The sequence below is a fragment of the Tiliqua scincoides genome, chromosome 5 (assembly GCF_035046505.1).
Source record: "Tiliqua scincoides isolate rTilSci1 chromosome 5, rTilSci1.hap2, whole genome shotgun sequence".
Lineage (NCBI taxonomy): Eukaryota > Metazoa > Chordata > Lepidosauria > Squamata > Scincidae > Tiliqua > Tiliqua scincoides.
In genome coordinates this window covers 17783939-17798099 of record NC_089825.1, presented here as the reverse complement: position 1 = coordinate 17798099, position 14161 = coordinate 17783939, and the positions used below count along the sequence as shown (strand labels likewise).

At 42.3% G+C, this 14161-nt stretch overlaps 1 protein-coding gene and 1 pseudogene across 6 annotated transcripts in view; both read left to right on the top strand.

The window, feature by feature from the left end:
• The window catches only part of WAC (WW domain containing adaptor with coiled-coil), a 73265-nt gene that overhangs the window by 40188 nt on the left and 18916 nt on the right, over window positions 1–14161 (top strand). For all 6 annotated transcript variants that reach the window (XM_066627324.1, XM_066627320.1, XM_066627321.1 and 3 more), the window contains 3 exons: window positions 521–832; window positions 9901–10146; window positions 13329–13451. In XM_066627324.1, the coding sequence (XP_066483421.1) occupies window positions 521–832; window positions 9901–10146; window positions 13329–13451 (681 nt within the window). The remainder of the gene's footprint in view (window positions 1–520; window positions 833–9900; window positions 10147–13328; window positions 13452–14161) is intronic.
• Window positions 7700–7832, top strand: LOC136654870 (U4 spliceosomal RNA; annotated as a pseudogene).

The following is a 14161-nucleotide window of genomic DNA, read 5'->3' as shown; positions in this document are numbered from 1 at the left end:
ATTGCTAAGGAGGGGGTGCTTTTTACTTTCACTAACGTAGGGCTGCTGCATCCTTCAGGAGGCATGGTTACTGGTAACATTGCTTGGCAAGTTTTGCGCGCGGTTGTCTCAACGTTCCAAGCATTGGGGAGCCCTGTGGATAGCTGTGCAGGATTTCCCACGCCTCCTGAAGACTGCAGCAGCCCTACATTAGTGAAATTAAGTAAAAAGCACGCCCCCTCACCCCCCTTAGTGAAGTGATCCTCAAGGTCACCTCACTGCCCTGACCCCTCCTCTGCAAAAACTTACTTAGGGAGTAAATTTCTAAACCCATAAAAGTTTAAGAGCCACTGTAGACAATAGAAAAGTGTTTTAATTTTGATGGAAGAGTTGCAGCATTAATGTCTCTTGAAAACTTTGCAACTGAAACTAAAACAGAAAAAATCGAATGCAGTTATTGGCATGTTTACTTGTTCAGTATTTCAGCTCTAACTTGGTCTTTTCTGTTTCTCATTGCAACATTGTGAATGATAAACAAAAGTGGAAGAGAAGCATTCCAGTGATGCTGCTAATATGCTCCCACAGAATATTTTGTCTCAGACAAGCAGACACAACGACAGAGACTACAGACTGCCAAGAACAGAGACTCACAGTAGTTCTACCCCAGTACAGCATCCCATCAAATCAGTGGTTCACCCATCTGCTGCCCCAAGTTCTGTTCCCCCTAGTCCATTTTCTCTACAGTCTGACCATCAGCCAAAGAAATCATTTGATGCGAATGGAGCATCATCAAAACTGCCTACACCCACTTCTTCCATCCCTTCACAGAAGACTGAGAGAAAAAGCTTGTCAGGTAAAACATTATTTACATGAGTTCTCCTCTCACGATGTTGGATCTGTTCACTGTAACTCTTAGATTTGTAGCCTGCTGTTTCCAACTTATGGCCTCTAATGAACCTTAACACTAATTCAGAATACATAAGTATGGTTTGTGCTATGTTTTTATAGGTCAAATCTTTCATTGTAACTGACTGACATCTTCAGACTGTTCTCATGAATTTTATTTACCTTACTAATTTTACTAAAATCTGTTTTGTGGACCTTTATGCTTAAATACAGAATTAATCTGTTAAGCCTCAGGGCAGCATAACAGAGATGAATGTTTAACATCTGTGCATGACTTCTAGTATTTTAAATGCAGCATCACCAGTGTAGTCTGAGATAAATGCGACAGATTATCAGAATTGTCCCCAGTACACACACACTTCAGTTGGAAAAAGAAATGAAACCAGAAAGAGAGCTTGGCATTGCTAGAGGTGTTTGAAAAGGCTGTTACTTATTTTACTCAGGAGTAAGCCCATTATGTACAGTAAGACTTAGGCTATAATCCTGTGTTATCAGAAAAATACACCACTGGGCATTCCATATTGTAGGCTTAGAATAGTGTGTGTAATTCTTGTTGCTCCAAATCTCAAGAAGTATATCCTTGTGGTGGAGCTCATACAGAAAAACCTGGTATAGATATAGCATGACAGTTGCTTTAGGTGTGACATATTGGAGTTTTTTAATTTAGAAAATGATCATAGGAAGGCTACAACTAGTGTTTATAAGAACATAAGAACAGTCCCACTGGATCAGGCCATAGGCCCATCTAGTCCAGCTTCCTGTATCTCACAGCGGCCCACCAAATGCCCCAGGGAGCACACCAGATAACAAGAGACCTCATCCTGGTGCCCTCCCTTGCATCTGGCATTCTGACATAACCCATTTCTAAAATCAGGAGGCTGCGCATACACATCATGGCTTGTACCCCATAATGGATTTTTCCTCCAGAAACTTGTCCAATCCCCTTTTAAAGGTGTCTAGGCTAGACGCCAGCACCACATCCTGTGGCAAGGAGTTCCACAGACCGACCACACGCTGAGTAAAGAAATATTTTCTTTTGTCTGTCCTAACCCGCCCAACACTCAATTTTAGTGGATGTCCCCTGGTTCTGGTATTATGTGAGAGTGTAAAGAGCATCTCCCTATCCACTCTGTCCATCCTCTGCATAATTTTGTATGTCTCAATCATGTCCCCCCTCAGGCGTCTCTTTTCTAGGCTGAAGAGGCCCAAACGCCGTAGCCTTTCCTCATAAGGAAGGTGCCCCAGCCCCGTAATCATCTTAGTCGCTCTCTTTTGCACCTTTCCATTTCCACTATGTCTTTTTTGAGATGGGGCGACCAGAACTGGACACAATACTCCAGGTGTGGCCTTACCATAGATTTGTACAACGGCATTATAATACTAGCCGTTTTGTTCTCAATACCCTTCCTAATGATCCCAAGCATAGAATTGGCCTTCTTCACTGCCGCCGCACATTGGGTCGACACTTTCATCGACCTGTCCACCACCACCCCAAGATCTCTCTCCTGATCTGTCACAGACAGCTCAGAACCCATCAGCCTATATCGAAAGTTTTGATTTTTTGCCCCAATGTGCATGACTTTACACTTACTGACATTGAAGCGCATCTGCCATTTTGCTGCCCATTCTGCCAGTCTGGAGAGATCCTTCTGGAGCTCCTCACAATCACTTCTGGACTTCACCACTCAGAAACGTTTTGTGTCGTCTGCAAACTTAGCCACTTCACTCTTCAACCCTGTCTCCAGGTCGTTTATGAAGAGGTTGAAAAGCACCGGTCCCAGGACAGATCCTTGGGGCACACCGCTTTTCACCTCTCTCCATTGTGAAAATTGCCCATTGACACCCACTCTCTGCTTCCTGGCCTCCAACCAGTTCTCAGTCCATGAGAGGACCTGTCCTCTAATTCCCTGACTGTGGAGTTTTTCAGTAGCCTTTGGTGAGGGACCGTGTCAAATGCCTTCTGAAAGCCCAGATATATAATGTCCATGGGTTCTCCCAAATCCACATGCCTATTGACCTTTTCAAAGAATTCTATAAAGTTCGTGAGGCAAGACTTACCCTTACAGAAGCCATGCTGACTCTCCCTCAGCAAGGCCTGTTTATCTATGTGTTTTGAGATCCTATCTTTGATGAGGCATACCACCATCTTACCCGGTATGGATGTTAGGCTGACCAGCCTATAGTTTCCCGGGTCCCCCCTCTTTCCCTTTTTAAAAATAGGCGTGACATTTGCTATCCTCCAATCTTCTGGCACCGTGGCCGTTTTGAGGGACAAGTTGCATACCTTAGTCAAGAGATCTGCAACTTCATTCTTCAATTCCTTAATAACTCTTGGGTGGATGCCATCAGGGCCCGGTGACTTATTGATCTTTAATTTATCAATGAGGTCTGAAACATCTTCTCTTTTAACCTCTATCTGACTAACTCCTCGCTCAGGAGGGGCCGTTCGGGCAGCGGTATCTGCCCGAGGTCTTCTGCCGTGAAGACAGATGCAAAGAACTCAGTTAATTTCTCTGCCATCTCTAAGTCTTCTTTTATCTCCCCTTTCCCTCCCTCACCATCCAGAGGGCCAACCGCTTCTCTGGCGGGTTTCCTGCTTCTAACATATTTGAAGAAGCTTTTATTATTCCCCTTAATGTTGCTGTCCATGCGTTCCTCATAGTCTCGCTTGGCCTCCCGTATCACCTTCTTACATTTCTTTTGCCACAGTTTATGTTCCTTTTTATTCTCCTCATTAGGGCAAGACTTCCATTTACGGAAGGAAGCTTCCTTGCCCTTCACAGCCTCTCTAACTTGGCTGGTTAGCCATGCGGGCACCCTCCTGGATTTAGTGGAACCCTTCTTTCTTTGCGGTATACACCTCTGCTGGGCCTCTATTACTGTTGTTTTAAGCAGCCTCCATGCACTCTGGAGAGATTGGACTCTTTTTACCCTCCCTTTCAACCTCCTTCTAAGCAGCCTCCTCATTTGAGGGAAGTCTGCCCGTCGGAAGTCAAGGGTTTTTGTGAGAGATTTGCCTGGTATTCTTCCCCCAACGTGCACATCAAAACGGATCGCAGCATGATCACTGTTCCCCAATGGCTCAGTAACGTTTACATCTCTATCCAGGTCCTGTGTACCGCACAATATTAAATCCAGAGTCACCTATCCTCTGGTGGGCTCCGTGACTAGCTGATCTAAGCCACAGTCATTTAGCACGTCAAGAAATCCGGTTTCCTTATCGTGACCAGAACACAAATTGACCCAGTCAATATGAGGATAATTGAAGTCCCCCATGATTACAACCCTGTCCCTCCTTGTCACCTCCCTGATCTGTTTCCTCATTTCAAGGTCCCCATCAGATTTCTGGTCTGGAGGACGATAGCACGCCCCCAGTATTACATCGCTGCACAAGCCTGGTAATTTAACCCACAGAGATTCTACGGTGGAGTCGGACCCACCTTCAATCTCAACTTTGCTGGATTCTCTCCCTTCCTTAACATAAAGGGCCACCCCACCTCCAACACGCCCCTGCCTGTCCCTCCTGTAGAGTTTATAGCCCGGGATTGCTGTATCCCACTGATTCTCCGCATTCCACCAGGTTTCCGTTATGCCCACTATGTCAGTGTTTTCCCTGTTTTCACCAGACATTCCAGTTCTCCCACCTTTGCTCGTAGACTTCGGGCATTCACATAAAACTGTATAGTATGGAGATAATATAAGAAGAGCTTCTCTGGATCAGACCAAAAGCCTGATTCAGAAGTCTAGCTTTCTGTATCTCACAGTGGCCCACCAGATGCGTCAGGGAGCACACAAGACAACAAGATACCTGCATCCTGTTGCCACTTCCTTGCATCTGGCATTCTAATACCAGAAGGTTGCACATACCATCATGGCTTGTAACCTGTGATGGACTTTTCCTCCAGAAATCAATCAAATCTCCTTTTAAAGGCACCTAGGCCAAATGCCATCACTACATCCTTTAGCAAGGAGTTTCATAGACTAATTACACGCTGGGTAAAAAGATATTTTATCAAGGTTCTTCCTTACTCCTTTCTCCTCCCATCTTTTTCTCATAATAGAACTTGGTCTTCTAATGAAATATCTGAAATGGGTCTAAACAAAAATGCCTATTTTACATAATTAAATTATAATACATACAGAATACTTAGCTATAGTAGCATATTCAAACAGTATACCTTTGATTAACATACGATAATGATGGACAGTTGAATGTAACTACAAGTTATATTCTTTCTTAAGGAACTGCAAAACCTGTAGAGCTGAATACCTTGAGGTTTTGGTGAAGTTGAATTGCTTCTACTGAAAGCTCTTAACCCTCTCTGAAACCTCAAGTTATTTAAAAAACCAAAAACTCCAGTATTGTGCCAGATTGCTGCTACCTAAAACCTTAATCTATCTGCAACTTAAACTTGGTAATATGTCCCCATTTGGTTTTGCATAGATATCGGAAACATAAAATAGATATCTGGAAACATGGATGGGGGAAATTCCCCCACTTCCAAAAAATCATGAAATGAGAGAAATGGAAAAAACACCTTAGCTTAGAATGATGAGTTAAAACCGTTATAAAGCAATATTCTAGCAAATGTTGCAATCGGTTTTATCTTCTACATCAAGTAAAATATTGAGGAATATTTTCAAGGATATATTTAGTGGGTTGGAGTGGGATATAAATCTAGAAAATTAAAATGACTAATTTTGTCAGTTACCATGACACTGTGAAATGACAAGCTACTATAAAATACTTTAACATCTTCACTAGTAATGGTGGAGCCTACGAAAAAACATTGCACAGCATCTTAACTTGTATCTGTAGGCACTTCGGACTTTCATTTTGCCAGCATGTTATGTAAATTTTCTTGGAGGACTGCAAGCAGACTAAATCAAGTAATCATCAGATATTGGATGATTCAGGACTGGCACTACTCAAGGGCTCGTGCCTTTGAGGGGTCATGCTGACTGACTCCTGAGCTTTTAGTACTGGTGGCAAGGGGTGTACTTAGCTTGTCAGCAGAGGACAGACAGAGTGTCATGGGGATCCAAGTGCAAGGCTTTGTCCCAGGACCCCCAACAACCTGGCAGTGAGTTGACTAATCAGTTGTCTATTTTGGGACGTTCCCTTTTTGCTGTTTGTTAAACTTCTGATTCATGGAACATGTATGGGAAAATGCATTCTGCTCTTATCTTACTTTTCTCACTAGTTTTCCCTGCCCTTTCTGTTTTCATATACCTTTTAATGAAGATACTGTGTGAATTTTGCACTCAAGTTCTTTAATAGATTGTTATGGTCTGTGTTTGTGTTCTTAAGAGTCTGACTTTCCATCAGACCTTGAGAGCATTCAGCCTCTCAAGCTGCATCTGATTGAACTCATTGAGACCTGTTTGTAAGGAAACATGCGTAGAAAGAATTAGGAACACAGCACACAGACAGAAGTTTAGATCTGAGGACCTGCCAGCATCATTATTTTCTCATTGATCAATTGAGGATCAGTTAAGTTCTGGTCCTGCCTTCCTAGCTTCAGAAACAACAGGCTGTGTTGAACCCATGATTGGTGCAGATGCTAACTGTTAGTTTTTGGCCATCCTCAGAAGCTACAAGCCAGAGCTGAAATCCCCTCCCTAGCTCACTGTTGGTGAGGGACATTTTCCGTTCCTATCCCAGATCAGAAGATCGCTCTTCCCAGCATGCTTAGATGCAAGCGGTTTACAAATCCTTCCCTATAAAACTCCCTCAGAAGAGTAGTTGTTTTTCCCTTCTCCCTGATCTAACAGAGTACTCCCCACCCACAATCTCAGGCTGCGTACTGGCTCCGTACATGTGCATGCTCTTTGTTCCCACTCTATCCTGGTTTTTTACCTTCCCTTCCTATTTGCCCATGTCCTCTCTGTCTGCATTTTGATATGTCCCATCTACGTGTATCTTTGGATAGATGTGTATTCATTCACCCTTGCAGCCATGGCTCTTATATTCCCACTGCTCATTTCAAAATTGCTGTCCTTTGAAGCTCAACCTACCTGTTCTGTGTGCTCTCCTGCACAAACCCACAGCATACCTCACTGTTCCATCTGAGTGCATTTTTTACACATGCCCATTTCTGCTTTTTCCCATTCTACTTGCCCCTGTTGTATTTCTATTTCATTTTTCCCCAGCTTGTGCAAATGAGTGTGATTACTAACAGCAAGATACCTCCATTTTGTCTGTGACTGGTTCTGTTTTGGCTACTTTTTCTTGGCATGCAAGAGCTGATTATGCTATTACAGGAAGAAAGTTCTAAATTTGTTGCCTCGCAGCTGCATTACAGGGATGCTTATTTTTGGCACATTCTCTCTCAAAATAGAATTTCTTCTGTTTTGCATGATAGTGCTAATAGTACATGATAGCAGTAGTGTAGCTACAGGGGGGCACAGGACTAAGTTTTTCAGGGTGCCTCAATGCACTGTGCAAGCTGCCCCTTGCCATGGGAGCCATTTGCAGTAGAGGAGGTGCCTCTGCTTTGCTCTCATTGCTGGAATGGCTCCTAAGGGGAGGAACAGCTTGCATGGTGCATTGATGTGCCCTCTGTAGCTACGCTAGTGCATAATAGTACTTGAAACAGATAGCAAACAAAAGGAAGTTTTTATTATGTTGATTCCTATTTTCCCAACTGACACAACCTTTAATATACTTGGGTGCTTTATGGTGCAGCATTTGTAAAACCATCTCTTACTGTGAGTATATTGGTAATTACAGGAAAAAAAGACATGTCATATATTAGGTAAGAGGTTATGTGTTTCATGTTCGCAAACAGTCAGTGTTTGGGTTTGATAAGCGTTGGTTACACAGTAGCAGTATTGTAGCCAATGAGGTTAATCCAAGGCACGATTATTGCTAATTGAAATATTTCCTTTGTTCCCAATATTTCAGAAAAATAGAATTCTGAAAGGAAAAAAACCCCATATTTTTCAGTGGCTTTAAAATTTCCAGGAAGTTTTCATCTCTAGTTATACACCAATGTTTCTCATTGGTGGTAATTAAGGTTGTGTCCAGTGGTATACATGGAACCCCCAGACCCGTTCTACCTGGCAGTGAGAGCAGCGATGCAATTTGACAAACAGCAGTAGGACGCTTAGCTTGGCAAACAGAGCTCTAGCATGCACTTTTTTGTGTACTCAGAAGCCCTCCTGTCTGTCCTGAGCCTCCCAACTGCGTTTGTTGTGTTGCGTCTGGCCTCCCGAACTGAAAGTAACTGGTGATGACATCATTGCTAGTTACTTATGGGGGTGCTTCCAATAGGTGGATCATGCGAAGTGGTACAGTGGGGAGTAACACTGAGAAACACTATTTTACACTAATGTATCTTACTCTTAGATATACATGGAACCTTGGTATCCGCTGATTTGGTATTCACTGATACCAAGGTCCACTTTTAAATGTCTTGTAACAAGGAAAAAAAAATCAAAAATCCAATTTCCTACCTTCGCACTGTTAAATAATTTTAATTTCATTCCACTAGATTCCATTATTCACCCCATCTAGTGACTGAATGATGTATGGTGTCTATACCTATGCATTCTGGGGTGGCAATGGAGAAGAAACCTAAAAGTGGGTCTTTAAAGCTGTTTTTCCATTGATTTGGTATCCACTGATTTTTATCCACTGGGGTTCTGCAATGGAACCCCAGTGAATAATGAGGCATGACCTGTATTGCCACTTTGCTATTATCTTAAAGTCTTTCATATATTCATGTTTGGGAGAGTTATCTTTATGACAAACTCCTCTTTGCTTATTTTAAAACATTTGGGTGCAGACTTGAATAAAGCTAATCACACTCTCTAATTGGGATTTGCATTAATTCATTTTTTATTGTTTTAATTTCAGTTGGTATGTGTATAATTGCATATCATATAGTCTTATAGACTATAGGGAGTAAGTCTCATTGAAGAAGGTGAAACTTCAGTAAATGTGTAGGATTGCTGTTTTGCTGCTAAACACAGCCTATCAACACAAATTAAAACCTAAAACTTTATTTCTGTTTAGTATTGTGTGTTTAAAATAAACGTTATGCAACATAAAGGAAATGCAGAATTTGAAAGAGATAATGGTCAAAACTAAGAACATTGGAGGCTTTCAAGGTGACAGTGGCACAGATAGGTCCAAGGCCGTAATAGGAGGTCTTATTGGGTCCATCTGGAAGCTCTCTTCTTGTGTGTCAGTGGCATGGGTTTCATCCACATATTCAGAAGGCTCTAAATATGATGCTGTCTATCAGGATATCTGACCGGATAAACCTTTGTTCTGAACCTTGATGGCATGATATGTGATGGGGTTTTTTGTTTTCCAAATTATGTCTTCCTGCTGCAATAACTACCTGTACATTGTGATTCAGTGTTCTTCCACCACCATTATGACAGATTGGTGTTAGTGTCCATTAATTTCAGTAATTTGTTTTTATATTATACTTGGTGACTAATTTATAGTCTGCTTTTAGTTTTCAATCCCCAAGTTTAAAAAAGGGTAGATTTCAAAACATAAGTCTACACAAAATGTAACAAATAGGAAACAGATACAGCTCTCACTTACTTGATTTTTTAAATCTTGTGGTTCTCCCCAAAGTCACTCAAATTTAAAAGAACCTATAAACTGCAAAATTACTAAAAGCGTTTTTTGGAACTTTTGGACTTACAGCCCAAATGTCTGTTTAATAAGCCATTTCTGCCCAACATTGCATATATGCAACTGGGATCAAATATATACACCTGTGGGCTGATGGAAATGGGTAATAAAGGAAGGTTTTTACTTAAGGGACCAAGCACATGGACCTGGCAGTTTACGAGATGTGGTGTGTTCCACATGCGGGAAAGCATCCACATTATTACTTGTAGAAGTCATCATTTTTGATGGTGATGTAAGATTACTGAACCTCAGTGTACAGATAGGTATTGCTGCAGGCAGACGTAATTTGAAATTTGATTTCTTATTATGTAAATAGTTCATATTGGGAAAAAGAAACATAAAATGTCTCTCCTTTTCAGAATCTGTCTCTATGGACAAGCCGCTCTCCCATTCGTGCACAACCCCTTCCACTTCGACTGCATCTGGCCTGAATCCAGCTTCTGCACCAACTTCATCTGCTTCTGCAGTTCCTGTTTCGCCTGTCTCACAGTCGCCAATTCCTCCATTGCTTCAGGACCCAAATCTCCTCCGGCAGTTATTACCTGCTCTTCAAGCCACCTTGCAGCTTAATAATTCTAATGTAGATATATCCAAAATAAATGAAGGTAAGAAGTGACTTTTAGAGACCTGTTGAAGATGGCAACTTCCTATTTAGGAAACTTATTTTTTTGTATAATATTGTGATGACTCAAATGAGTATATTGCAGCATAAGAAACCCATGACCTGGAATTTTATTGTAGTTCTAAGTTAGTGTTTCTCAACCAGTGGTATTTATACCACTGGTGGCACTTGAGCTGGTATCTGGTGGTACTTCAGGACCCCCCGGACCCCTGCCAGCAAGACCAGCAATGCAACAAGCAATGGTAGGATGGTTGACTCGATATGTGCACTTGTTGTGTGCTTGAAAAAGCCTTCCCGTCCAGCCTGAGCCTCTTACTGGCATTTGTCACTTTGCATCTGGCTTCCCCATCTCATGATGTAATCGTCAGTTACTTCCAGGTGAACAACCCGAAGTGGTGTAATGGGGGGACAAACATTGGGAAACACTGGTCTAAATTGTATTATATACCGTATTTTTCGCTCCATAAGATGCACCTGACCATAAGACGCACCTAGTTTTTAGAGGAGGAAAACAGGAAAAAAAATATTCTGAACCAAATAGTGTAATAAAATATTAAACTATAACAGAATAACATTTGAACCATGTAAAGTGAACAGCAGTCAACAGTGGCATTAAGAACCATTATCACTGTCATTAACAAATGGAGAGACTTAAAGGTTTGAGTACTCTAGTTTTCTGGAAACCCCAAGAACTCATCATCGCTAGAGTCAGAATTTATGAAGCTCACAAAAGCAGGTGCACACAAATAGGGGATCACATTATCTTTCTGCTACAATGATGTTCTGCCAAATTCCAATCCACTGGGCCTCGTGCCCGCTTAAGGCTGATCAGTCCCCCTTGTGCAGCTCACCAGTGCAGCAAGCAAAAGTGAGTCCAGTTCTAGTCTACAGATGCCAAGTAAATCAGTCCCATCAATTAGAGTTGCCAAATCAGAGTCCAGAGCCAATAAGCCAAATTACAGTAAGCCTTGGAACAGTCCAAGGTCAGGTTCCAGGTAGGTTAGTCAAATCCATCAGGGTATCCAAGTCCAGTCACAATCCACAGTCAGATTCCTCTCCTACCTCCAACCTGCACTCCTTCAAAACCCACAAACCCTTTCTGCCTCAGGTACTCCTTATATCCCTGAGTACCCTATTGCCTTCCAGTGGCTGCAGCTGTGCAGCACACTCTGCTGGATGCCCAGGCTTTACCCTTAAAGGGGCCACTGCTGACACCACATCTACCTCCTTGCCAGTTCTTCCGTGATTCCAATACAAATGAACAAGTGGAAAGTCCAACCACAACTTGAATTCTCAAGACAAAACAAACCTCTGGATTTATGGTGATTTACCTGGGGCTTGTGCAATAAGCAAACACTGGCATTCTGACCAAGGAGACAGTTTTTTCTTTGTGATTGGGGGGGGGGGGCTTACATTCAGATGCTGGATGAGGTGAGTGAAAGCACCCCTCCCCTGCTGTGTGAGTGTGTGTGTGGGGGGGGCAGAGCATCTGTGTGTGTAAGAGAAGGGGGCAGCTTGTGTGTGTGAGAGAGGGGGGAAAGTGTTTGTGTTGCAGAGAAGTTGTGATGCTCCAGGCTGGGGGGGGGGGAGAGAGAGAGAGGCTGTGATGCTCCAGGCTTGGGGTGGGGGAAAGAGAGGCTGTGATGCTCCAGGCTTGGGGGGAGGGAGAGAGAGGCTTTCCTGGGAGTAAGCCCCCCTGACTCTAATGGGACTTACTTCAGAGTAGGCATGCACAGGATTGGGCAGCGAGACTGCCACCCCACCCACGCTTTCCTGGGAGTGAGCCCCACTGATTCTTACTTCTGAGTAGACACGCGGGCTTGGGCTCCCTCCAGCCAGCTCAGCCTCTGCAGGAGCCCCCCAGCCAGCTCAGCCTCTGACTGCCCAGGGAAGCCGAGCAGAGCGAGCGGGCAGGGGGCAGGGCCGGGGCGGAGGTTTTTTTCCTTTTTTTTTCTCAGTATTCGCTCCATAAGACGCACACACTTCCCCCCACTTTTTGGGGTGGAAAAAGTGCATCTTATGGAGCGAAAAATACGGTACTCCTCTTTCAGGAAGACTTACATCTTGCTTCTACAGACCTCTGTCCATACTCACGTTTGCCAAGGTTACGTGAGAGTGGGGAGGAAGGAAGTGGGAATTTTTGAGGGTGTATGGAATTGGAGTGCTTAATCCTTTCCACACACCAATTTTCATCTGCAGTTCTCTTTCCCTGCCGTTCTCTTTTTATGCAGCTATTTCATTTTCAGATATTGGTGAAGGAAAAATGAGTTTTAAAGGGTTTGTGGGGGACAGCATTTGTCAGTTGGCAAGGGAAGCATTAAATATCAGCTGTAATTTCTATCAGTCTTGATATTATGAGACAAATGTGAGATTGGAAATACCCACTTTGCCTCATTTTGTGTAGTTCTGAATTGAGCTGAGCACATACTTGCTTTTTATTTGATGAGCTAGAAATTACTATCTGTACAAAGCCTTTACAGTATGCTGCTTGTGTGCTGCTTGTGTCCAGTTTCATAGATAATTGGGTCACCAGAACTATTTGCATTTCAAATAATGGACTTTAACCTGTTTCATTAACCCATTTTTTCCCAGCCCATAGGTGTACACATTTGATCCCTGTTGTGTATATGCAACGTTGGCCAGAAACGGCTTAAAGTGGTTTTAAAAAATTGTTTAATGCAAAATATGGTGAAATAACTTTATGAACTACATCTCATAAATTCACAGAAAACTGCAATATTTTAGATTTTATCAGATACCTAGTTCTGGGAAACAACAAAAATTCAACATTTAAATTGATTTTTTGTTTGTATGTATCTTTTCCCCTACTTGACACCAACCAGTGGTTCAGACACTGGGGAGTAACAGATGGTGCTGTGCAACTTCAGCAGCTATTCATCCACTTCTGCCGGCTTCAGGATCGGAGTGAGAGCAACGCCCCACTGTTGCATCTCCTGCCATTTGACCTTCCAAAGCAAAGACTATCAATGACCAGTCTTACTGCAGTTGCCAGATGAAATGAGCAAAGCATCTCTGTTTATCTATTGAAACCAGTTGTATATTGTAGTCATAGATCAACTTATTTTTGAAGAAGGGGATTGAGTATAAAATAACTCAGTAGTTCAGTTTAGAAACAAGATTTTGATTATTGTAATTTGTGTTTAGTTCTTACAGCTGCTGTGACACAAGCTTCTCTACAATCTATACTTCATAAAATTCTCACTGCTGGACCATCTGCTTTTAATATAACTTCCCTGATTTCTCAAGCAGCACAGCTTTCCACACAAGGTATTTTAGAAGCTTCTGTTGCCTCTGTAAAGTTGCCTCATTATTTTCTGAGATAGTTTCACTAAGTGAAGCTCATTATCAAAATGAAGGAAATGTCAGATATCTGTTGTCTGATATTTAGGATAATGACTACAGTGTAAAGTTTACACTGTAAACTTTGGAAAAGTCACTAATCTGGAAGAATAATGGTGTGATAGGGTGGAATTTTGACATTGTGGATTGTAACTATTTACATGAAATTAAGTTAGCATAAACCTATTCGAAGCTATCAGTTAGGGCAGCAATTTTCAACCTTTTCATCTCATGGCACACTGACAAGGCACTAAAATTGTCAAGGCACACCATCAGTTTTTAAATAATTGACAAGGCACACTGCACTGACACCAGGGTCCGCATCCCCCAGTGACCCTATTAACAAATTATCCTCCCCCAAACTCTCATGGCACACCTGCATACCATCTGTGGCACACCAGTTGAAAATGGCTGAGTTAGGGAAATGATGAGGTTTCTTGTAAAATGTAATGAAGTGAATTTGAAAGTTTGTCCAGTAATTGCTTTGCTGGTAATTTACTGAAGTTCACAAATTTTGCACTAGGTGCCTTCTGTTGGACTGATCTAGAATTGCTTCCTAAATACACAAACTATTTCTCTTGGCATATTTTTTTTTTTCATTTCCAAGGGTCAAACTTCACTCAGCACTGAATGTGCTA